The sequence below is a fragment of the Ceratotherium simum genome, chromosome 3 (genome assembly GCF_057802395.1).
Source record: "Ceratotherium simum simum isolate JZ-2026a chromosome 3, ASM5780239v1, whole genome shotgun sequence".
NCBI lineage: Eukaryota > Metazoa > Chordata > Mammalia > Perissodactyla > Rhinocerotidae > Ceratotherium > Ceratotherium simum.
In genome coordinates this window covers 25,598,164-25,623,439 of record NC_141902.1, presented here as the reverse complement: position 1 = coordinate 25,623,439, position 25,276 = coordinate 25,598,164, and the positions used below count along the sequence as shown (strand labels likewise).

The 25,276-nt window shown below is 39.3% G+C and overlaps 1 gene segment (V, D, J or C); it reads left to right on the top strand.

The window, feature by feature from the left end:
• Positions 1–1,074: 1,074 nt before the first annotated feature.
• Positions 1,075–25,276, top strand: part of LOC101391383 (T-cell receptor alpha chain constant-like) — a 440,175-nt gene continuing 415,973 nt past the window's right edge. Inside the window, 2 exon segments of the C gene segment in view lie at positions 1,075–1,120; positions 1,236–1,517. Coding sequence covers positions 1,075–1,120; positions 1,236–1,517 — 328 coding nt within the window.

Sequence of the window (25,276 nt, the reverse complement as noted above, 5' to 3'; positions counted from 1 at the left end):
AGGCTTCTCAAGAGAATTAGCTTCCTTCTTGGAGGTCCACTGATCTCTGCAGGTCAAGCTCCTTCCATGATCCATAGTTTTCTGCTCTTTATCCTGGAGTTCCCTCCTACCTGAACCCAGATTTATATATAAGCACAAATGGGATACCTCACTTGAGCTCTCTTGGCATAGCTTGGATGGTCACCACAGATGCTCCTTGGCTAAGCACAGGGGATCAGGGACATTTTCAATGTACCATCATTTTAGAATTGCCTTCTTCCTAAGCCAAATGATTATTTCTTTGTTTATAGCTTATTTTTTTAAAAAACTTGTAAAACTAAAATTCTAAAAGGCCACTTCCTGGTGTAGGAAAGTTCAGAATCAATGATGATTAATGGAAAATAACTTATCTAGTAATGTTTAAACATTTCATTGACATACCTGTATGGATGTTTGGATTTATATGAAGTATGATCTATGAATATTTTTCCTTATGTTTTCTGACTGTCATGCTTATAAAATCTATGACTATCTTAAATTTATAAAAAAATTTATCTTTTATTTTATTTTAGAATATTAATTAGTATTTTATTTGGAATTCATTTTGTAACAGATACTAAGATAGGCATCCAACTGTATTTGTTTATTTCTAAATAACTCTCCATTCATGAAGCACATTTTATTGAATATACCGTATTTTCCTCATTTTTATTAGAACTAAATTCTGAGAAGTAATTTGTATGTTTGGATTTTCTATTCTATTCTATTGATCTCTCTATCTGGACCTTTCTGATAACATAGTTTTTCGATTAGTAGGACATTACACTTTGTCTTATTACCTGTGGAGGAAATCCCTCTCCATTCTGTTTGAGAATTTCAAGGCTTCCTGAAGTCTGAGATTATCTGCAGTATCAGATTTGGCCTCTAGAGGAAGATGCTACACAAATGAACTTGGTAGAAAGCGAGAAAGCAACCAGCCCTTTGAGGAAGAGCTTTTGCTTTACTGCTGAGTAAACTCACTCACCACTCTGTCAGAGTGTCCATGTGGCTGAATTGTTTCCAGAAAAGAGCCTCCTGTCTCCTCACAGCTCAGACATGAAGCCCATCCTCATCTCAGTGCTTGTGATGATATTCACACTCAGTGAATCAAGTCTCTTTTTATTCTGTCTTTCTATGGTCTTCTGATGTAGAATCAGTTTAAAGAAATATTCTCCACAGTCTGAAAGACTCTCCCTGATCCAGACATGGTGTTACAGGAGGAACAAGAGCCCAGACAGTGACTCAGCCTGAGGACCATATCTCTATCTTTGAAGGGGCCCCGGTGCAGGTGAAGTGCAACTATTTGTATTCTGGGAGTCCTGATCTCTTCTGGTACGTCCAGTACCCCAAACAAGGCCTCCAGTTACTCCTGAAACACACCTCAGGAGACAGCATCAAAGGTTTCATGGCTGATCTTAACAAGGGTGAGAAGTCCTTCCTTCTGAAGAAACCATCAGTTCAAGAGGAAGACTCAGCCATGTATTACTGTGCTCTGAGTGCCACAGTGACTGGTATTACCAGGGAAGCAGAGCACAAACCCTTTGGGAGTTACAGAGACTATTTCTTTGTAAGTTCTCCATTTGGCCACAGAGGGGCATTGTTTCTCTCGAGACTGACATTGAGTTTACCTCTTAGAAAATATCATCAGTTGTCAGTTAGCTATAGATTAACCTCAAAAATTTGTCCAAGAAAATTCTCATTACCTACTCGGCCTAATTAGTTTTAAAAACAGTGTATTTATTCTGTCTAGTAGTACCTGGAAAAATACCTTTGAAATAAAAACTACATAGCACAGCAGAAAAACGTTTTTTTTCTTGGCCCGGAAAAGAAGCTGGGACTCTCCACGTGTAAGTGCCATGGTCCCACCTTTCCAACTCCTCTGCCAGCCCATCCACCCCCACCTGTGTTCACCACAATATACTTAAGCTCAGTTCCTTAAAAGTGTGGTACTGTTTCATCACATGTGATTGCTGATCTTTCTGCATCTAATGCCTTTCCTCTCATGCACTTCATGGACTCCTACTGTCTCAATCAAGGTCTAATCAGGAGGAACAAAAAAACAGTAATTTGAACAAGAAAAGTTTAATATAAAGAATTATTAACCAATAATAGTGAATTAATTACAAATGAGTAAGAAGAACTCTAAAGAACACAGAAACAGCATATTTAGGGAGAAGCTCTTATCTATAGGACTAAGTCAGAGTTCCAAAGTCAGTAACACGTTATAATACATACCCCCTTCTCCAGCACCAGAGATTTTCCTGCTGAATCTATGACTCAGACCTCACTGGGGAGTGTGTGGCTGTAGCCTGCTGGATGGTAGAGAAGTTTGCTGAGGTTCCAGAGAAAAAGGCTGGCAAGCAGGAAAATACCCACCAGGGGTCCAACAGAATTTACAGGAAGCTGGCAAAGGAGTGCTGCTGAACTTGCTTGGGGTGCTCCTGAAACTTGCCGAGAAACCACCTGTGGGGCTGTCACTGAACTTTGCTGGAATTGGAGTGTCACTGGTGTCCCACAGGCTGGCCAAGCACTGCAGGAACAAGAAGGTAGGAAAACATGCCAGACCCAGGAAGAGAAGCCTCTTCCTCCTGCAGTGTCCTTCCAGTTCCCTCTAATGACAAAGCTTAATATGATGCCAGCCGGCAAGGGAGAAATGTTTACAACGTCCAGGTCCAGAATCACAAATAAGACAATGAAGGGGGGATTTGGAGTTGAAAGTCAGTAAATAGACTACTCTCACCTCCAATCCTTCTGGTTATTGGTCTTTCACACGCACCCCTCCACATACTCTTGAACTTCCAAACAACAATGAAATGACTCTATGTTTCCTCCTAACAAGCTAAAGCTGTCTTTTGTACAAGTGAAGAAGTTCCCCTCCTTTCCCCAAAATGAGGAGACTCCTAAAAACATTATAGTCCCAACTGTCAAGGAAATTCCACTGAATCGGCTGTTATATACAGGCTAAATTGTAAAGTTAATCTCTGACAATCTGTATATAAAATAATTATGATGAGACAGAAGAAAATGGCAACATATACAAAGGAACACACACATCTAAAGGGCAAAAAGAGAATATAGAAAGCTACTACATTCCTTGATTCCAGACTTGGTCACGTGGCTGCAATTGACATAGACAGCTTCTTTCTTTTATTACACATTTTGTATTTCCCCTGCCCTCGGTCATAACTTCAGTGGATTGGGTGATTTACCTTGTGGAGTGACCAAATTTTCATTCTCAAAGGGTGTTAATATTCAGTAATCTTCCCTTTTTATTTGTTGCTGTAATTTTCCATTAACCTTTACTTTTGGTCAGGGAAGTGCCAAGAAGTTCCCCCAGAAAATCCTCTGGGTTCCAGAAACAGTCCTCTTTATATCTGTTCTGTAGCAGCAGCACAATTCCTCCTTGGTAATTGGTATCAATAACTCCAGTCAGTAGAGTAACCACATTTTCTATTCATTGGTTCAGTGACTATGTAGCCCAAAATGGCCACATGGCAGTCTCATCTTCAATTTCAGTTAAACCATTGCTGTGTTCCTTGGTGGAAGCATTCCTCCCCTTAGAGAATAAGACCTCCAAACCCACACAGCTCAAAGTTACAAAGACTGGAGGCAAAAATCCTTCTAGTGAGTTACTGGTAATAATAGTGAGAGGATCCACTCCCTGGGCCACTTGCTTGATGCCCAGGCCCATGCATTCTGGCTATGAGTGAGGCAAGACCATATACGGGTCTCTGATATAAAGCATATACTGCGTCTTGTAAGAAAGAACCCCATCTTTTCAGAGAGTTGTCTTCCAACTGGTGTCATAACTGAATCAATAAGCCATTCTACATTGCAATAGGCCAAGCACTTCTGGGTAACGGGGTAAGTGGTAAGACTGGATAATTCCACCAGCTTGTGCCCACTGCTGTAATACTTTGCTGTGAAAATAGTTCCATGATCAAAAGAAATGCTATGGGGAATATCTTGATGAGATTGGGTATTTTGTGAGGTCATGAAAATGATGCTGGCAGAAGCATTATAAGCAAGGAAGACAAATCCATTTGTAAGTGCACATCTATTCCAATGAGGACAAATTCCAGCCATCTCCATCATGGAAGAGTTCTAATTCAATCAACCTGTCACTATGTGTCTGGGCAGTCCCTCTGGAGAATGACTCCATATCAGGAGCTCAGCATTAGTTTCTGCAGTTGACAGATTAAGCACTCGGCGGTAGCATTAGCTAGGTCAAACTTGATAAGGAGACATCAATTCTTTTGAGCTCATGCATAATTTCCATCCCTGCTAACAAGGCCACTTTGTTCATGGCATCATTGAGCAAGCATTGCGGTGGCTGGAGAAAGATGTTGACACATCCATAGAGTGTATCATTTTGTCCATTATTAAGAGATTCCACTGCATTGGTTTTCCCTCGGTCGATATTCACATGGAGCATAATTATCTTGATAGACTGTGCCCATTCTTACTGGTCCATTCAGATACCTCTTCCCTAGATTTCCTTGTCACTAGTCTTCCAATCGTCTTCTTTCCAAGTCTCTTATCATCCAGCAAAACCATTAGCAACTGCCCATGAATCAATGTAGATCAGTACTTCTGGCTGTTTCTCACTCTAGATAAGATGGACAACAAAAATGTACCACCTGATGTTTTAAGGGAATTTTCCTTCACCATTGTCCTTCAATGGAGCTATAGTGCTAGTTTTGTGTGATATCAAGATAATGTGCAAATCCATATGAAAAGTAGGCTTGATTTTTTTTTCTTCCTCAGTTTGTTGATTGCGAGGAACCCCCAGAAGGCTATAGGCATGGATTAAGGAAGAGTAGACAATACAAGAAAAGTTGATGTCAAAAGAATCTGTGGCACTTACTCGTACAACTTACTTGTTCCTTCTGGGTCTGCTTTACCCCAATCTCTTATATACCATTTCCACTTGATGATAGATTGCTGCTTGGTATGACCACCATTGTGGGTAAGTAGGTCAGACAACATTTGGTTCATGATGGAAGTTCAGGCTGCCTGGTCACCTGTTTTTCCTAAGTCAGATATTCAGACTTCACCAAGGTCGGTTGACAAGTTAGAAGCTGTTTCTCAAAAAGAGAATAGTTTTTTGAAGAAAAGGGCATATATTCCCCCAACTACTAGAGGACTATGCTATGATTGGTGTTTCTCAAAGTCTCCATCCTATTTGCCATGGAAAATTCAAGTATCATTGTTAGATATGCTGGAGCATAAGACCAAAGTGGTAAAGCAGATTGTACTGAAGCCTGAACTTGCTTCCTCTTCATCTGGTCCCCACTCAAAACTGCAGCTTTACAGATGACTCTATAAATAGTTGAAAGCAGCACTCCCACATGTGGTATATGTATCTCCAAAATCCAAAAAATCTTAGCAAGTGCTGTGCCTCTTTTTCTGTGGTAGGTGGTGCAAGGTGCAGCCACACGTCTTTCACCTTAGAGGGCATATCTCAACATTTTCTGGACCATTGAACCCCTAGAAATGTCACTAAGGTTACAAGTCTTTGAATTGTTGTGGTGTTTATAATTACACCTACTGATTGTTCAATTTCCAGTTCAAGTGGCTTCTTATATTTTTAGCATCATCTCATGTCTTCTGCAGCTACAGCCTCGACTTCCCTTCTAAGAACTCTACTATGATTTTATTTTCACCCTGGCACCTATCACAGTGTATTAAAACTTTATCTTGCATCTTCCTCTTCCTATTGAGCTAAAGGCTCCAGAGAAGAGCTATTGTGTTCTCTCTGTTTTTTATCTAACCTTCTAACAATATTCAGCCCACAATATGTACTCAGTAAAGGAATGTTAAATAAGTTATGTAAGAATAAATGTAAAGGGGCTGGTCTGGAGGCGTAATGGTTAAAAAGTTTGGCGTGTTCCACTTCAGCAGCCCAGGTTCACGGGTTCAGATCCCAAGTGCAGGCCAACACCACTCATCAAGCCATGCTGTGGTGGCGACCCACATACAAAATAGAAGACGATGAGCACAGATGTTAGCTCAGGGCCACTCTTCTTCAAGCAAAAAGAGGAAGATTGGTAACAGATGTTAGCTCACGGTCAATATTCCTCACCAAAAAAAAAAAAAAAAGAAAGAAAAAAGAATAAACACAAAAAGTAACAAATCTTCTCCCTGAGACAACCATCATGCTTAGCATATGGCAGACATGCTTTATGTGTAATTCCTATGTCATTACACAGAACATTAAAAAGAAGTATATGCAGCAGTCAAGATTTAATAATTTTTTTTTTACTTCTTCATCAAGGACTTTCCTAAGTAAAATTCTTTTTTTTCTTTTGCAAGTATGTGGTGGTGCTGAGTACATACAATGACTGCTAGTACCATTTGGTGACATTGATTTTACTCGTGTTAAAATGTCAACAATTTCATGTGCACCATCAATGTAAATTCAACACAGTGAAAGATGCAAATAATATCTTAGCATTATTATTAAAGATAGTTTTTACTTTGCAGACAACTGGAAAGACGCTTGGGATCCTCCAGCGATCTGCAGACACAAGTTTTAAAAAGTGCTGTTGCAGCATCTACTGTTTCAGTGGAAATTAAACTGATTCTCTCTCTGGTAGGTGATGCTCTTTTTCTTTCTCTAACTAGAAGCTTATAAGACTTTACCACTTATTTGGGATAAATAATTGGATGTTAAACTGAAAGGAATGACCAAATGTCTGGAAGGGTTGGAGGTGGGAGACTGCATCCAAACACAGCCATGTCCTGTTACCATTTATGAATCCTGCCTATAAAGAGAGTAATTCTCAAAATTTCAGACAGAAGGGAAAAAATGCTACCTCTCCAGATTATATTTTTTCAAAGACTATATGAAAGATAAGCTTCTTGAATCCGCTTTAGTTTGAAAATTCTTATTTTTTTTCTGGTGAGTATTGTATTAAATTTAAAAATTATTTTCCAAGTAGTATAAACTTCATAATTTACATATTTCTGTTAATACTAATCAGTTAACATTAATTCCTATTAATCTATAAAAATATACATTTCCAAAAAGGAAAGCTTTTAGTTTTCTTATAAAGGCTTTTTAGTTTTCTTAATTTAAGTTTCTTCTTAGATATTTAAGTTTTGGAGGGTATTATAAATAGAATTTTTCTTTTATATTATACTGTTATAAGGTTATCATTGGAAAATTGTTTAATTAATATTTATGAGTAATCTTATCCTTTGTCTTAACTTTAAAATAAACGGCATTTGTTTGTGACTATTGGGTATGATATTTAGTGATGGTTTTTAATAGATATACTTTATCTTGTAACAGGATTAAATATTTTGTTTTTAATTGATTGAGACTTTCTATCAGGAATATATTTTGAATTTTACTATTTTTTGTTATTTTGCAAGGTTATATAGATTTTGTTTTTTTCAACTTAAAGAATAATTTTCGTGAATATTCTAATGTTGAACCATCCTTGAGTTTCTGGAATAAAGTCTATTTGTTACAAGTATACTTTTTCATTTATTTCATTTTTGAATGAGAAATGAATTCTCGTGGTTTAAAGTTCAAAAGGTACAATGAAAAGTCTCCCTTTCACCCCACTGAGCTAACCTCACAGTTCTACTCCCCAGACGACAGCAGTGTTTCTGGTTTCTTTTTCTGTTTCTAGATATACATTTTGCATATACAGCCAAATACATACCAATATTAAGAGAATTAGATTCTCTCCCTCTTTATTGTGAGACAGTGGACAAGTCCCTTCATTTCTCAGAGCCAGGGGATATCTTTTAACCACTATTCTAAATTTCCTCACAAACTTTTCAAAACTATCTAGCAGAGAACAGGTTAAAATTTAAACTTCTTAAATAGTTTTCTTAAATGACTTCAGTTCCTTGTTCAAAAAACTTTAATATTTCTTTGTTTCCTACTGACAAACATCCATATTTATTCTGGCAGTCATCCAACCCAAGCCATCTTCTCAACTGATGTCTTAGCACTCTCTAATCCACACATTGCTCCAGCCAACAAGATCTTCCCTTCTTCCCTTCATTCTTCCCCTTTTCCCCACCTCCCCCTCTATTTTATGCACAGAATATCTTAAAATCAATTTCTGAAAACATTTATGAACTACCCTAGAGGATGTTTGCCGTTCTTTTTGACTGCTCAGCATCAGGACCCATTTTCTTGTAACAACAATAATTTTTGAGTCATTAGTAAGTGGAAGGCCCTGCTCTAAATAACATTTTGTCTTATCAATAACTTCAACAACTCTGAAAAAGTAGTATTATTATTACTCATCGTTCATATTTTACGTCAAGAGAACAAAGGCACAGAGGACGTAAACAGCTACTGAATGGGTAGATCTAATCTCAACCTCGATGGCCTGACTGCAAAACTTGTTCTCCTGGACCCTACTGCCTCCTGCCATAGAAACTGAAAATATCAGGTACTCATTGTTATTGGATGAATTGTGTCCCCCAAAATTCATATATTGAAGTCCTAACCCCCAAACCCCAGAGTGTGACTATATTTGGAGATAGGGCCTTTAAAGCAGTATAAACTAAAATGGGATCATTAGGGTGGGCCCTAATCCAATATGACTGGTGTCCTTATAAGAAGAGGAAATTAGGATACACACAACACACACACACACAGAGGATGACCATGTGAGGACACAACAATAAGGCAGTCATTTGCAAGCCACAGAGAGAGGCCTCAGAAGAAACCAAACCTGAAGATCCCCTAATCTCGGACTTTTAGCCTCCAGAACTGCGAGGAAAAAAAAAATTTTCTGTTGTTTAAGCCACCCAGTCTGTGGTATTTTGGTATGGCAGCCCTAGCAAACTTATACACTCATATATCCATGCTGCTATGCAGATAAGTGTGGGCACATGATCTTTCCCAAACTTTGACTCAGGAATTACTCATGCAGAAAAGGAAAGGTTGGTGGTAAGTGCAACAGGATGAAGATTGTAGTTCCAGGGCAACAGGGGCAGTGGATGTGCAGCTGTACACAGTGTCCTGTACTCGCAGCCTTGAAGGCGCAGCCTTGAAGGCACAGCCTTCAGTAGCTGGAGCTCAGAAGAGGAGCCCGGGGACACTCAGAGGAGTGGTTTTCCAGAGTGATTTTCTGTGTTGTTCCTGCCTCAATGGATTTGAGTCCAGTTCTCTAAACCTATTGGAGATTCTGAGGCAAACCAAATATTAATTAACTTCTTCCTTTCATACTTATTTCAGTCAGAGTAAGTTTCTGTGGCTCACCAATAAGAACCCTGACTTATATACAATCTCATTCTAGCATTAGGTAAATTAGGAAAAAAAGGAAACTCATAGATTCATTATCACAACTGATTGTAAGAAACCAAACAGTGCTTCTCAGAGGTATTCTAGAAATACTGGGCACCAATATTCTTTCTTAATTGAGTTCTTACCTGAATTAAACTATCTATTCGTACTGAAGGCTGGAACTGAAGTTCAATGAAGGCAGAGAATAGAAGAGCTTTGTAACTTCGTCTGAATCCGCTCTGTACGCATTTCACCTTTCCAGAGCACATTCTATCAGCAGGATGATGCCACCACAAGATGGCAGTGCTTCTCTCTCCTCAGACTCACTGGGTTTGAAATCACCATGTGTGTATTGACAGCAAAGCGTTGAGCTTGCCTCTGACTGGCTAGGTAAGAAATCTCAGACTCTTTCTGGGATCCAGAGGGACTAGATAAATATACCCTGCAAAGAGAGCTAACTCTTTAGACTGGAGAACCTGGCTCCATTTCAGGCCCCAGAGCTGAGTCTTCTGTGATCCCAATAAGGAAGAAGAATGGAGAAACTCCTGAGAGTGTCTTTGGTGATTCTGTGGCTTCAACTGGCCAGTGAGTTGGGGCTCTTGGTGATGGCAACAAGGCGAGCAAAGTTCAGAGCACACAAGACTGAGGGGTAAAGTCTCCTTGTTAGCTTGGAAATGTACCAGAACATTATGGAAGGAAATGTAAACACTTAAAATCAGTCAGAAGAAAAGGACAGACACATTACATATATGTAGGAACAATAATAGAGATGATAAGTGGCTTTTTACCAAAAACAATGGAAACCAGGCGACAATGAAACAACATATTTAAAGTGCTAAAAGAAAAAAAGTTGACCACCTAGAATTCTATGGCCTGCAAAAATATCCTTTAAAAATAAAGGAAAAATAAATATATTTTCAGAGAGAACGTAGTGAAAAATCATTTGTCTCCAGCTGACCTGAGCACAAGAAACACTGAAAGAAGGTCTTCACGCTATAAGGAAATATCACATGGAAATTCAGATTCACAAAAAGAATCCCAGAAAGGGTGGATAACTGGGTAAAATTTTAAAAGTTTTATTGGTAATTTGAATAACTTCATTTACTTTAAAAAGCTATTGTCTCTTTAAAGCAAAATAAAAACAACGTGTTCTGGGTGTTTATAGCACATTCAGATGCAACAAGAACATATTTTCTTCATAAGTGGAAATAATGTTATTTGAAAATAGACTAGGATAAATTAAAGATGCATATTTTAGTCTCAAAATTGAGACCTCAGAGTAGGCAAAGATTTCTTTGACATGGTACAAAACATACTGACCATGAAAGAAAGATTGATCAGGAGGACACAAGCAAAATTAAAAATTTCTGGTTATCAAAAAGACAATATGAAGAAAATCAATAAACAATCTAAAATCTGGAAAAAAATATTTCAGAAGGGTATATTTGTAGAAAGATTATTTCCAGAATATATTAAAAACACTCATAAATCAACAATAAAAGATAACACAATAACAAAATACATCAATAGGATGACTAATAAATGCATAAAATATGCTTAGCATTATTAGTCATTAGGGAGATGCAAGTTAAACCCACATTCAGATGCCATTCACCCCACTAAAAGGACTAAACTCAAACCACCAGACAACCTCAAATATTGGCAAGTATGTGAAGCAACTGGACCTTTTATGAACCACTAGTGGCAATGTAAAATGATACAGTCACTCTGGGGACTTGCTAAGGCCCAGCAGGTCCACTCATAGGTCTTTACTGAGGAGAAGTGAAAACACAGACCCGCAAATGGCCCATACAAAAGTATTTGTAGCAGCCTTATTCATATTTGCCACAAACTGGAAACAACCCAAATGTCTATCAACTGGAGAAGGTGCAGACAATTATGGTACATGAGGAATGTTTCTCAATGATACAAAGGAATGAAGCACTGACTGACTGGTACACACAACAGCAGGATGGGTCTCTAAAACCTTATGTTGAGCAAGAGAAGCCAGACCCTCCCTCTCCAATGCTGAGTGATTCCATTTTATGAAATTCAAGAACAGAAAAAGTAATCTATGGTTAAAAGTAAAAAAAAGGTTTCCTCTGGGAAGCAGGGTTTGACCCGAGAGGGGCACAAGGAGACTTTCTGGGGTGAAGGAAATGTTCTCTATTTTGTGTGGGTGGTGACTACACAAAATTCCATAAAATTCTCAAACTCATTGAAATGAACATGTAGGAACTGTGCATTTTACTGTAAATAAATTATACGCCAATAAAAAAGGAACCAAAATAAAATAAAATAACCTACACATGGAGAGATGGGCACCTGCATAATTAGAGAGCTAGGTGAATTGTCACAAATTGGAAAAACCCAGGTAACCAGCATCCATTTTGAGAAAAAAGACATGACCCACGTGCCAGGCCACTCCTGTCTCCACCACCCCAAGTAACCACGATCCTGAAGTCAACTGCACAGACTAGTTTTCTCTGTTTTTGTACTTTATGCAAATGGAATCATTTGTCACATTTTCCTGTATCTGGCTTCTTTTACACAATCTTACCTTTGTGAGATTTATTCATATTATTGTGTATAGCTGTAGATCTTTATTCTCAGAGCTGTATGGTATTCTGTTTTCTTCTGCCCTAAACCCAATAGAATTAGAACCAAAGAAAAAATGTGGAGGAAGAGAACAGAGCAGGCCATGCTGACCTCACTGCAGCCAGGGGTCAAGCCTCAAGTTCCGAGAGCAGAGAAGAGAAGCGCAGATGGAAGTTTTAAACAGGGCTGCACTGAGATTTACTTAATAACTGAACGTGGCCCAGAGGTTTTGTGGTTTTCTTTCCAAGATGAGTGTAAGGTGATAAGCCCAGCATCCCTCCAAAGGACCTCATCAATACTTACGCCTCTTTGCTTTTCTTTGATACTCTTTCCTCTCCCCCTTGCTCCACTTAGAAAATGTCTGTTTTCTCTCAGGTAGGCAGACTTGTATTATTTCATTGTATCATCTCCTAAATCTTGAGTTTATGCCAGATGCTTTCATTTGTCTATAAGGCTGAAACTTTTGAAACAAAATGGAAAGAAAGGCATCTTTATTTTCTTTTTCTGGCTATATGGCCTTTCCTTGAAGTGATGAGCAAAGAATCCAACTGGATGAATGGAGGAAAGATCATGTGGCTTAAAAAAATGAAGAAAAAGCAAAACCTCTGTTAATATTGCAAAAATTATCCTGTCCCACATGGAGATCATTCCGAAACCACAAATGACCAAAATTGGTTAAGTCCTCTCTGTAACATCATGATCACATCTAAGCTGTTCTCCTCCATATCTGTAAAGTGACTTTACAAAAGCGGCTTGGTGGACTTGCCTGGTGTGTGAATGAAGGCATTCACGTGTTTAGTCACAAGAGGAGGCTGCTGTGTCTGTCAATAACACCCCTGATCAGTTGGAGAAAGACTAGTTGGCTCATATTCAGTATTGACGTTGTGCAGAAACTGTGACAAATGATATATTTCATTCTCTTCGTTATGAGCAGAACAGTCTGTACACAGCTTCCAAAGTTCAATGATTCCTGGCCTTGTTCCAATTTATTATGAAAGCTTTTCTGTCCACTCAAAATAGGATGACACAGGTGGAAGACAAGAAGTGGTTATGCAGCTTTCAAGCTTAATTGATCTGTATTTGTCAAACTTTTGTAATGATACAGAAAGGTAGAATTTTTTTGGTGGGAAGGAAATTATTTTCCTCAATCTATTTCAGTTTTCCTTAATTTGAGAATATAAGAAAAAGTGTTCAAGGCTATTCCCTTTTTTCTTGCACTGCCTTTCTTTTCCTCCCTCCTTTCTCTTCTCCTCTGCCAGTCAGCTCTGTGTGTGCGTGTGACCACTAGGCACACATGGAGAATGAAGAAAGGTGGGTTATGAACAGGGTTTGTGGACGAGCGCCATTCCAGACCTCTTGTTTCCTTTATACCAGGACGTGCAGTCTATACATGCCCTCCTAGAGAGACATGACTCCTAGAGACATTTTAGGAGACCAGAGATTCGGGAACCTTGGCTTCCAGATCAGACTTAACCTTCCCAGTCACTTTGAGCACATCACCCTCTGCATCCAAGTCTCATTTGCTCTTTCTTGTCATTTAGCTGGGCTTTCTCCATCCTCTCACGACGGTATAAGACTTGGTGGTTTTCCTGAATGTAAACAAAAGTCCTTTGAGCTCCTCAGAGCATCGGATGACCAGTAAGATACATTCTTTCTCTTGAATTGTGAAAAAGCAATGAGAAAAGTGTTCTGGGTGGATGCTGTCTTTGTTTTCTTCTTTCAGACTCAGCCCCATAGAGTTTAAAGCTCATAAATACTCTTGAGGGAACCCCTGCGTTGAGAATGGATGCCTGTTTTATCTTTTCACCCTACTTCCAGGGGCGTGTTTAAACCTGGGAAGGTGTGTCAACCAAGGAGCTACTATGTCACTGGCTCACTCTAGGCCTGGGGATTCTCCAGAGTGACAGCCGTCAAGTGAGGGGCTGTGCTGGGAGCGACTCAGCTGATGTGTCTGTGTTCTGTCGCCTCCCCCAACCCAGGTGCAGACACAGAGGCTGAGCTAGGGTCCCTGGATTCTAGTGTCTGCTTGAAGTATGAGGCTGGTGATGGAGGTGTCTGTGCTCCTGACTCTGAGTGAGTGTTTTAATCCTAAGAAAGGATGGTGTTTGAAATTAGGGAATCAGAAGAGGGACCTGCTGCCTCCACTTGTCTCCCTGTCCTTCAACCAAGATGCTTAGAGCAAGAGTTCAGATCACACCTGTCTACTTCATGAGGAAGTCACATCCTCAGTGTGAGAAGCTGCATCATATCCAGTATATTAGTCTGCTAGTCCTGTCATAACAAGTACCACAGACCAGGTGACTTAAACAACAGAAATTTGCTTCACAGCTCTGGAGGCTAGAAGTCTGAAATCAAGGTGCTGGCAGGGTTGGCTCCTTCTGAGGGCTGTGAGGGAAGGATCTGTTCCAGGCTCCTCTCTTTTACTTGTAAATGACCGTCTTCTCCCTGTTTCTCTTCACATTATCTTCCTCTTTGCTCATCTCAGTGTCCAAATTGCCCTTTTTGTAGGAATGTCAAACATATCTGATTAGGCTTATCCTAATGACCTCATTTTAACTTGGTTACCTCTATAAAGACTAGGGGTTGGGATTTCAACATATGTATTTGAAGGGGACACAATTCAGCCCATAACCCTCAGTGATCACAGACGAGCTTTCCCTGCTATAAAGAATTTCTTATATTCATTGAGCCCAAGGGAAAATGAGAGAAAGCAATGGAGTCTTGCTTTTTGACCAGTGAGTCTAGATAATTCCACCTATACTTTGCTCTTTCTGTAGGATGGAAATGAGAGAAACAGAAATAGGGGATGGGAGTTAGAGAGTAAAGTTCTAGAAGTACTGTACGTTGACCTTAAAAATCTGCCTCGAGTGTCTGGAGACAATCTTATATTTTCCCCCCTTAGGGATTGTGTGAATGTTAAGACCACACAACCCAACTCCTCAGACAGTGCTGAAGGACAAGAAGTGAGCCTACCCTGTTCCCAGTCCACCCTTAGAGGAAATGAGTACATCATATGGTATTGACAATTTTATAACCAAGGCTCACAATACGTAATTCGAGGTTTAAAGAACAATTTGACCAATAATCTAGCTTCACTGCCCATCCCTGTGGGCAGAAAGTCCAGTACCCTGACCCTGCACCAGGTTACCCTGGAAGACACCTCTGTGTATTATTGCACTGTGAGAGTGCACAGTGGGGCAGAGGGGGCATGCCTGTCTCCCTGGTCGGGGAGAGGAGATAACCTCTATTTAAAGAGGACATTACACAAAACACATAAGCTTAGTGGAAGAAGGTGGGAAAAAATAAGAAGAAGCAAAGAGAAAAATTAAGGAAAAGGTACATAAATCAAGAATCGGGCCAGGAAGGAAAAAGCAGAAAGAAGGAGAAAGCTGGACGCGCCCTTTCTCCAACCTAACATTCTTGTTCTTGTTCCAATGTGAAGTTTATAAACTGAACACTGTTCCTCTGAGAAATGTCTGAGTTCTCTCAGTGTTTTCAACTATAGCATGTGCATTAGAGAAATAGCTGAATCTTGAAAGTTTGCTAGAAAGGGACAATTAATATTTATTATTTCAATTTTTTCCTTAGTTTTCTATATAACCATTGTTCTCTATTTTTATGATTAAACAAGTTATAAGTTAATATTTACTTAGTTACTTGTTTAAAATTAAAGCAATTTTAAGCATATTAAGTAAAAAGTGATTTTCCTTGATTTGTCCCTCACAAGTTCTCAATTACTGCTAAAGGTTTAGTGAGCACTTCAACTGCTTAAATTCATTTACATACATATACATAATAAACACACTGTTTAAAAACATAGGTGGGATCACTCTTATACGTCAAATACTGTGATTTGATTGAATAAATAAGAGAAATCTTCGTAAGTCAGAAAATTTGAGTCTACTTATTCTTTTTCACAACTGAGTAGTATAACATAACATAGATCTACCAAAATGTATTGAATTATTGTATTAAAGGATGTTTAAAATTTTCCACTCTTTTTCCTCCTGCATACAATGTACAATTTTATACATGTATTTATAAAGGCATTTCTTAAAAAAAAATTCCCAGCCAAGTGGAATTTCTGGCATCCAATGATATGTAAACAACACCTGTAAATCTTTATTAGTTTGTACTTCAGCTATTGGATATAAGAGTGCCCGTTTCCTGACATCATCACAAACACTGAATATTAATATTATGATTCTTAACTCTTTTTGCCATCTGATGGGTGAGAAGCGATATGAAGGACTTTTTAAGAATGTGTGAGTTAAGGGAAACCAGTCCTTAATTAAGGGCTGAAGTGGCAAGAGGAGGAGCAGGTTTGGGAATCTGGAGAAAGCAGCTGTAACCGCAGAGTAAAAATCTAGATTTCTTCTTTTCTAATATAAGCGTTTGTGCTATACACTTCTCTCTATGCACGGATTTAGCTCCATTCTACAAATCTGATGTTTAAAAAATTGTTTTCCTTCAGGAGCAGGAGCAGAGACAAGTATTTCTGTCAACAGCTGGCTTGGTCTTGAGATGGCAGTGTTTCCATTTCCACCTCCCACTCTGCAGATCAGTGTGTTGTGTGTGTGTGTGTGAGTGTGTGTGACTGGTCTCTGATTGGGTGGTTCGACTCCGTGTCTCCTGTAGAAATGTTTGAACACTTGAGATAGCAAAGCAGACTCTTTATCTTGTGAGCCCTTATCAATATCACAGACACAAGAACAGTTCTCAGTGAGTATGAGTGACAGAAAGAATGGGCAAACCCCTGAGCCTGCTCATCCTTTGGTTACAGCTGGACTGTGAGTTAGAGGGATCTGGAAATGGGCAAAGATCAGGAAGACTCTGGGCCATTTCTCCCCAGGGAAGAGAGAGAAAGTTAGGAGTATGTGTGTGGTTTGTGGGAGTTTCTGTAGAGACTGAAAAGGTAAATTTTAAAACTAATTTCCAAAGAAGAATTAGCCACTAACCAGTCCCTCTCTCTGTGTTCTCTCTCTGAACAGGGGTGAGCAGTAAACAGGAGGTGGAGCAGAGTCCTGAAGCTCTGAGTGTCCTGGAGGGGGACAGATTGGCTCTGAACTGCAGCTACACTGATAGCGCTATCTACTTCCTTCAGTGGTTCAGGCAGGACCCTGGGAAAGGGCTCACTTCTCTGTTATTAATTCAGTCAAATCAGAGAGAGCAAACAAGTGGAAGAATTAAAGCCTCGTTGGACAAGTTGTCAAGACATAGTGCTCTGTACATTGCAACTTCTCAGCCCAACGACTCGGCCACCTACCTCTGTGCTGTGAGGCACAGTGCACAATGGGCACCTGTCACCAACACCCAAACTCTGTGGCTGGGGCTCCAACCACGTGCCGTCTTGAAGCTGAAGACCTTTCTCCATTAAGGGTTTTTTAAATAGACTCTCTCCAGATAGAATCAATTAAATATACATGACCTGATATAATGATCTGAAGTTAAATTGTGAATTCTTTGATCTTTAGATTTTTACCACCTTCAGTATAAATGATGGCTTTATTGAGATTAATTCACATGCCATACAGTTCACTCTTTTAAAGTGAACAATTAAGTGTCACCTAGTACATTCACAATGTTGTACAACCACCACACCTATCTAGCTTCAAACCTTGTTATCATCCCAAAAGGAAACCACATACCCATTAAGCAGTTCCTCACCATTCTCCCTCCCCCCAGCCCCTGGCAACCACGAACCTGCTTTCTGTCTCTATGAATTTACCTGTTCTGTACATTTCATATAAATGGAATCACACAATATGTGGTCTTTTGTGTATGGCCTCTTTCACTTGGCTTAATGTTTAAGAGGTTCATCCAAATCAGGACCCATGGGAGAAAGGCAAATATTCACCCCTAACCAATCACATAGGATGCCCCCCTTCTAGTTAGCCTGCCTACATCTTCCCCACTGTTTTCTTTGTCTGTTTTGCTAGATAGAAGTTTGTTAGTTTACTGACCTTTTTAAAGATCCAACTCTTTGTTTTATTGATTTTCTCTATTTTTTATTTTTAATTTCATTGATTTCTGCTTTTATCTTTATTATTTCTTTTCTCATGACTGTTTTGTATTAATTTTTTTTCCTAGGTTCTTGAGAGGTGAGCTTAAATAACTGAAGTGAGACTTTTATTCTTTTCTAATATTTGCATTTAGTACTACAAATTTCCCTCTCAGCACTGCTTTGGCTGTATCTGATAAATTTTGATACATTTTAATTTCATTTCCATGGAGTTCAATGTATGTTTGATTTCCTGTGAGACATTCTCTGTGACCCTTAGATTATTAAAAAATTTGTTGTTTAATTTCCAAGTATATGGAGATTTTCCTCTTATCTTTCTGTTATTTATTTATAATTTTATTCCATTGTAGTCAGAGAACATACTCTTTATGATTTCAATTTTGTACATTAAATGCAGTTTTGATGCACTGCATAATTCTGCATTTAAACATGGGTTTTAAATTTTTGTTTATTGCAGTAACATTGGTTTATAACATTGTAAAAATTTCTGGTGTACACCATTATACTTCTATTTCTGCATAGATTACATCATGTTCACCACCAAAATACTAATTACAACCCATCACCACACACATGTACCGAATTATCCCTTTCACCCTCCTCCCTCCCCCTTCCCCTCTGGTAACCACCAATCCAATCTCTGTCTCCATGTGTTTGTTTATTGTTGCTATTATCTACTACTTAATGAAGGAAATCATACGGTACTTGACCTTCTCCCTCTGACTTATTCACTTTGCATTATACCCTCAATGTCCATCCATGTTGTCACAAAAGCTTGGATTTCATCATTTCTTATGGCTGAGTAGTATTCCATTGTGTATAGATAGCACAGCTTCTTTATCCATTCGTCCCTTGATGGGCACTTAGGTTGCTTCCAAGTCTCGGCTATTGTGAATAACGCTGCAATGAACACAGGGGTGCATGTACCTTTACAAATTGATGTTTTCAAGTTCTTTGGATAAATACCCAGCAGTGGAATAGCTGGATCATATGGTAGTTCTATCCTTGATTTTTTGAGGAATCTCCATACTGTTTTCCAGAGAGTGGCTGCACAATTTGCACTCCCACCAGCAGTGTATGAGAGTTCCCTTCTCTCCACATCCTCTCCAACACTTGTTGTTTCCTGTCTTGTTAATTATAGCCATTGTGACAGGCATGAGGTGATATCTCATTGTAGTTTTGATTTGCATTTCCCTGATAGTGATTTTGAACATCTTTTCATGTGTCTGTTGGCCATCTGTATATCTTCTTTGGAGAAATGTCTGATCAGGTCTTTTGCCCATTTTTTAATTGGGTTGGTAGTTTTTTTGTTGTTGAGATGCATGAGTTCTTTATATATTTTGGAGATTAAGCCCTTATCAGATGTATGGTTTGCAAATATCTTCTCCCAATTGTTAGGTTGTCTTTTCGTTTTGTTGATGGTTTCCTTTGCTGTACAGAAGATTTTTAGTTTGATGTAGACCCATTTGTTTATTTTTTCTATTGTTTCTCTTGCCCGGTCGGACATGATGCTTGAAAAGATGTTGCTAAAACCAACATCAAATAGCGTACTGCCTATGTTTTCTTCTAGAAGTTTCATAGTTTCAGGTCTTACATTCAAGGCTTTAATCCATTTGGAGTTAATTTTTGTGCATGGTGTAAGGTAAGGGTCTACTTTCATTTTTTTGCATGTGGCTATCCAGTTTTCCCAACACCATTTGTTGAAGAGACTTTCTTTTCCCCATTGTATGTTCTTGGCTCCTTTGTTAAAGATTAGCTGTCCATAGATGTGTGGGTTTATTTCTGGGCTTTTGATTCTATTCCATTGATCTGTGTGTCTGTTTTTGTGCCAGTACCATGCTGTTTGGTTACTATAGCTTTGTAGTATATTTTGAAATCAGGGAGTGTGATACCTTCAGCTTTGTTCTTTTTTTCTCAGGATTCCTTTAGCTATTCGGGGTCTTTTGTTGTTCCATATAAATTTTAGGATTCTTTGTTCTATTTCTGTGAAAAATGTTGTTGGAACTTTGATAGGGATTGCATTGAATCTATAGATTGCTTTAGGAAGTATGGACATCTTAACTATGTTAATTCTTCCAATCCAAGAGCACAGAGTATCTTTCCATTTCTTTGTGTCTTCTTCAATTTCTTTCAGAAATGTTTTATAGTTTTTGGTGTACAGATCTTTCACCTCTTTGGTTAAGTTTATTCCTAGGTATTTTATTCTTTTTGTTGCAATTGTAAATGGGATTGTATTCTTAATTTCTCTTTCTGCTACTTCGTTGTTCATGTACAGAAATGCAACTGATTTTTGTATGTTGATTTTGTATCCTGCAACTTTATCGTATTCGTTTATTACTTCTAAAAGTTTTCTGGTGGATTCTTTAGGGTTTTCTATATATAAAATCATGTCATCTGCAAATAGTGACAGTTTCACTTCCTCCTTTCCAATTTGGATCCCTTTTATTTCTTTCTCTTGCCTGATTGCTCTGGCTAGGACTTCCAGTACTATGTAAAATAGGAGTGGTGACAGTGGGCATCCTTGTCTGGTTCCTGTTCTTAGAGGGATAGCTTTCAATTTTTCACCATTGAGGATGATATTAGCTGTGGGTTTCTCATATATGGTCTTTATTATGTTGAGGCACTTTCCTTCTATACCCATTTTATTCAGAGTTTTTATCATAAATGGATGCTGTATCTTGTCAAATGCTTTCTCAGCATCTATTGAGATGATCATGTGATTTTTATTCTTCATTTTATTAATGTGATGTATTACGTTGATTGATTTGTGAATGTTAAACCATCCCTGCATACCAGGAATAAATCCCACTTGATCATGGTGTATAATCTTTTTAACGTATTGCTGTATGCGATTTGCTAGTATTTTGTTGAAGATTTTTGCATCGATGTTCATCAGTGTTATTGGCCTGTAATTTTCTTTTTTTGTGTTGTCCTTGTCTGGTTTTGGTATCAGGGTAATGTCAGCTTCGTAGAATGAGTTAGGGAGCTTCCCACCCTCCTCAATTTTTTGGAAGAGTTTGAGAAGGATAGGTATTAAGTCTTCTTTGAATATTTGGTAGAATTCCCCAGGGAAGCCGTCTGGTCCTGGACTTTTATTTTTGAGGAGGTTTGTGATTACTGTTTCGGTCTCCTTACTGGTGATTGGTCAATTCAAATTCTCTACATCTTCTTGATCCAGTTTTGGAAGGTTGTATGATTCTAATAATTTATCCATTTCTTCCAGATTGTCGAATTGGTTGGCATATAGCTTTTCATAGTATTCTCTTATAATCTTCTGTATTTCTGAGATGTCTGTTGTAACCTCTCCTCTTTAATTTCTGATTTTACTTATTTGTGCCTTCTCTCTTTTCTTCTTGGTGAGTCTAGGTAAAGGTTTGTCAATTTTGTTGATCTTTTCAAAGAACCAGCTCTTGGTTTTATTAATTTTTTCTATTTTTTTTTTTTGGTCTCTATTTCATTAATTTCTGCTCTGATTTTTATTATTTCCCTTCTGCTACTGATTTGGGGCTTGGTTTGTTCTTCTTTTTCCAGTTCCTTTAGTTGCATTGTTAGATTGTTTATTTGAGAATTTTCTTGTTTGTTGAGATAGGCCTGTATTGCTATAAACTTCCCTCTTAGAACTGCTTTTGCTGTATCCCATAAGTTCTGGCATGTCATATTTTCATTTTCTTTTGTCTTCAGGTATTTTTTTATTTCTTCTTTGAGTTCTTCGTTAACCCAGTCGCTGTTCAGTAGCATTTTGTTTAATCTCCACATATTTGTGGCTTTTCTGATTTTCTTCCTATAGCTGATTTCTAGTTTCATACCGTTGTGGTCAGAAAAGATGCTTGGTATAATTTCAATCTTCTTAAATTTATGGAGACTTGTGTTGTGGCCTAATATGTGATCAATCCTGGAGAATGTTCCATGTGCATTTGAAAAGAACTTGTATTCTTTGGTTTTTGGATGGAATGCTCTGTATATATCTACTAGGTCCATCTGTTCTAGTGTGTCATTTAAGGCCAATGTTTCCTTATTGATCTTCTGTTTGGATGATCTATCCATTAGCGTAAGTGGAGAGTTAAAGTCCCCTACTATTATTGTGTTACTGTCTGTTTCTGTTTTTATGTCTGTTAATAATCGCTTTATATATTTAGGTGCACCGACATTGGGTGCATATTTACAAGTGTTATATCCTCTTGTTGGATTGTTCCCTTGATCATTATGTAATGCCCTCTGTCTCTTTTTACAGTTTTTGTTTTAAGTCTATTTTGTCTGATATGAGTACTGCTACCCCAGCTTTCTTTTCATTGCCATTTGTGTGGAGTATCTTTTTCCATCCCTTCACTTTCAGTTTGTGAGTGTCCTTAGGTCTGAAGTGTGTCTCTTGTATGCAGCATATATATGGGTCTTGTTTTTTTATCCAATCAGCCATCCTATGCCTTTTAATTGGAGCATTTAGTCCATTGACGTTTAAAGTAGCTATTGATAAGTATGTACTTACTGCCATTTTTTAACTTTTTTTTTTTGTCAGTGTTTTAGTAGTCCTTCTCTGTTCCTTTCCTATTCTATACAGAATTGATGGTCACTTTAGTTTGACCTCTGTCTGAAAGCTGTACTCTTTAACTCCCCTCCTCCCTCATGTTTTTGATATCATATCTAACCTGTTTTTTGTGCATTTGTATCCATTGCCCTCTTATCATGGAAATAGATAATTTTTCCTATTTGTGGTCTTCTCTTTTCCCCTTAAATCAGTCCCTTTAACATTTCTTGTAGCACTGGTTTCTTGGTGACAAAATCCTTTAATTTTTGCTTGTCTGGGAAATTTTTGATCTCTCCTTCCATTTTGAATGATAACCTTGCTGGGTAGAGTATTCTTGGCTGTAAGTTTTTTCTTTTTAGCACTTTAAATATATCTTGCCATTCTCTTCTAGCCTGTAAGGTTTCTGCTGAGAAGTCAGCTGATAGCCTTATGGGGTTTCCTTTGTATGTAACTTGACATTCTCTTGCGGCTTTTAGGATTCTCTCTTTATCTTTAATTCTGGACATTTTGATTATGATGTGTCTTGGTGTGGGCCTCTTTGGGTTTATCTTGTTTGGGGCTCTCTGTGCTTCCTGTACCTGGGTGTCTGTTTCCTTCCTTAGGTTAGGGATGTTTTCATCTATTATTTCTTGAAATAGATTCTCTGCCCCCTTGTCTCGCTCTACTCCTTCCGGGATACCTATAACACGGATGTTAGTGTGCTTGATGTTGTCCCAGAGGTCCCTTAGAATGTCCTCACTCTTTTTAATTCTTTTCTCTTTTACCTGTTCAGCTTGGGTAATTTCTTCTAGTCTTTCGTCCAGCTCACAGATTTGTTCTTCTGTATCCTCTACTCTGCTTTTGAGTCCCTCTAATGAATTTTTCATTTCCAGTATTGTATTCTTCATTTCTGCTTGGTTATTTTTTATATCTTCCATTTCTTTGTTGACATTCTCACTGAGTTCATCTATTCTTCTCCCCAGATCAGTGAACATCCTTAACACTCTTTGTTTGAACTCTCTGTCGGGTAGGTTGCTCATTTCTGTTTCACTTAGTTCCTTTTCTGGGGTTTTGTCCTGTTCCCTTACTTGGAATGTATTTTTTTGCCTCCTCATTTTGCCTCTTTCCTTGTGATTATGTCTATGTATTAGGTAGGTCAGCTACATCTCCTGCTCTTGGATAGGTGACCTTATACAAGTGATGTCTTAGGAGTCCTGCAGTGTGCTTCCCTCAGTTCTCAATGTTCCAGGGGTGACCCCTATGTGGGCTACGTGTGTCCTTCTGCTGTTGCCTGTTTGCTCTCCCTGTAGGCGCCCAGGGAGGCCGAGTTATGCTCCTGGCCAGCTGTTGTAATGCTCAGCTGCTTGTAGTTGTTGTGGGCCCTTCAGTCTCTTTATCAGGTGTGGGGAGCCCCAGCACAGCTGGCTGCAAATTCTAATACCACATTTGTGTTGCAGTATTTCTTTTAAGTGAATAGGCCCCCAGCGTGGCAGGTTGTTAGGCTCAGGGCCTTACAATTGCTGTAAGCCTCTAGCCTATTAGGTCTCTTGTCAGCTGTCTGAGGATTGCAGCTGGATGGGGCTGGCCTCAGGCACAGGAGCACCCAATTGTTTCAGGCTTTGGAAGGTGGGGCAAACCCCCATGTGGGTTTTTGAGAAGCACAAGTCTTCTGCAGCTGACAAGCCCTGCCGCTCACAGGTCCACACACACAGTCAACACAGTCCTGCCCTGTGTGCACGCCCCGACCTCCCGAAGCGGACCCAGTCTCTCCACAGCGGGAGCCCCACACACTCCACCACCGCCCCACACTCTCCACCCGCTCCTTGTGCACACCCTGTCCTGCTAAAGTCGGCTCAGTTGCCAGGCTTCAGAGAATTCAGTCACCAATCTATGCAGGCCCACAAGTTGCCTGAGGGCTTGTTGTTGGGTGGGGCCAGTCTCTAGGTTGGGCTGCCTGCCCTGGCTGAGCTGGATTAAATCTGTGCTCTAGAGGGTGGGGCAGACCTGGGCTAGCAGGCCTGAGGGAGAACTCCAATGGCCCTGTGTCAGCACGCCCACACCAGGCCACAACAATGGCCACTGCCAATTTCCCAGTCCCTGGAGAGGTCTCACCTCTCATTGAGATGCACTCAGGGCCTATTAGGTGAGTCTCTTGTCACCACAGCACTGTGCACCTTTCTTTCTGGTGATTTTAGGATGCTTTCTGTAACGGGTGAGTTTGCGCGCGGGCCCTTTAAGAGCCGGTTTTAGTTTCTTTGTGAACCAGCTTTTCTTGGGGTACTCCCCAATGTTTTAGTAGCAGGCAAAGTCAGATATTATGCCGCTGGTCTCGATTGTGCTGGCTCCACAAAATGCCCACAGCAGGGGCGCTCCTGGCTCGGCCCCACTCCTCCAGGGAGGGCTGCGTACCTGTGCGCTGCTCCCGGCGGCCGTGAAGCTGGTGGCTTGTGAAGGCAGCGTTTTTCCTTTCCTGGAAGGAAGTCTCTGCCTCTTCCACCTCAATTAGGATTGTCCGTTGTTGCAGGAGTTCCTCTTATCCAGTTTTCAGTTCTGTCTCAGGGGTAATTTTTCCACGAGTAGTTGTAAATTGGCTGTGTCCATGGGAGGAGGTGAGTTCCGAGTCTGCTTACGCCGCCATCTTGAGTTCACCCCCTTAAACATGGGTTTTAAATAAACAATATTAGTACAATGGTTTTAGAGAGAAATAAACATAATTTGATACTTAGTTATGCCCAGACTTCTGACCTACAAAAACCAGAAGATAATAAATGGGTGTTGTTCTAAGTCTTAAAGTTTATAGTAATTTGATACACAACAATGGGTAACTAAAACAGGCTTATTAAACTGGTTAATGAGTATCATCAGTTCATAATATTTA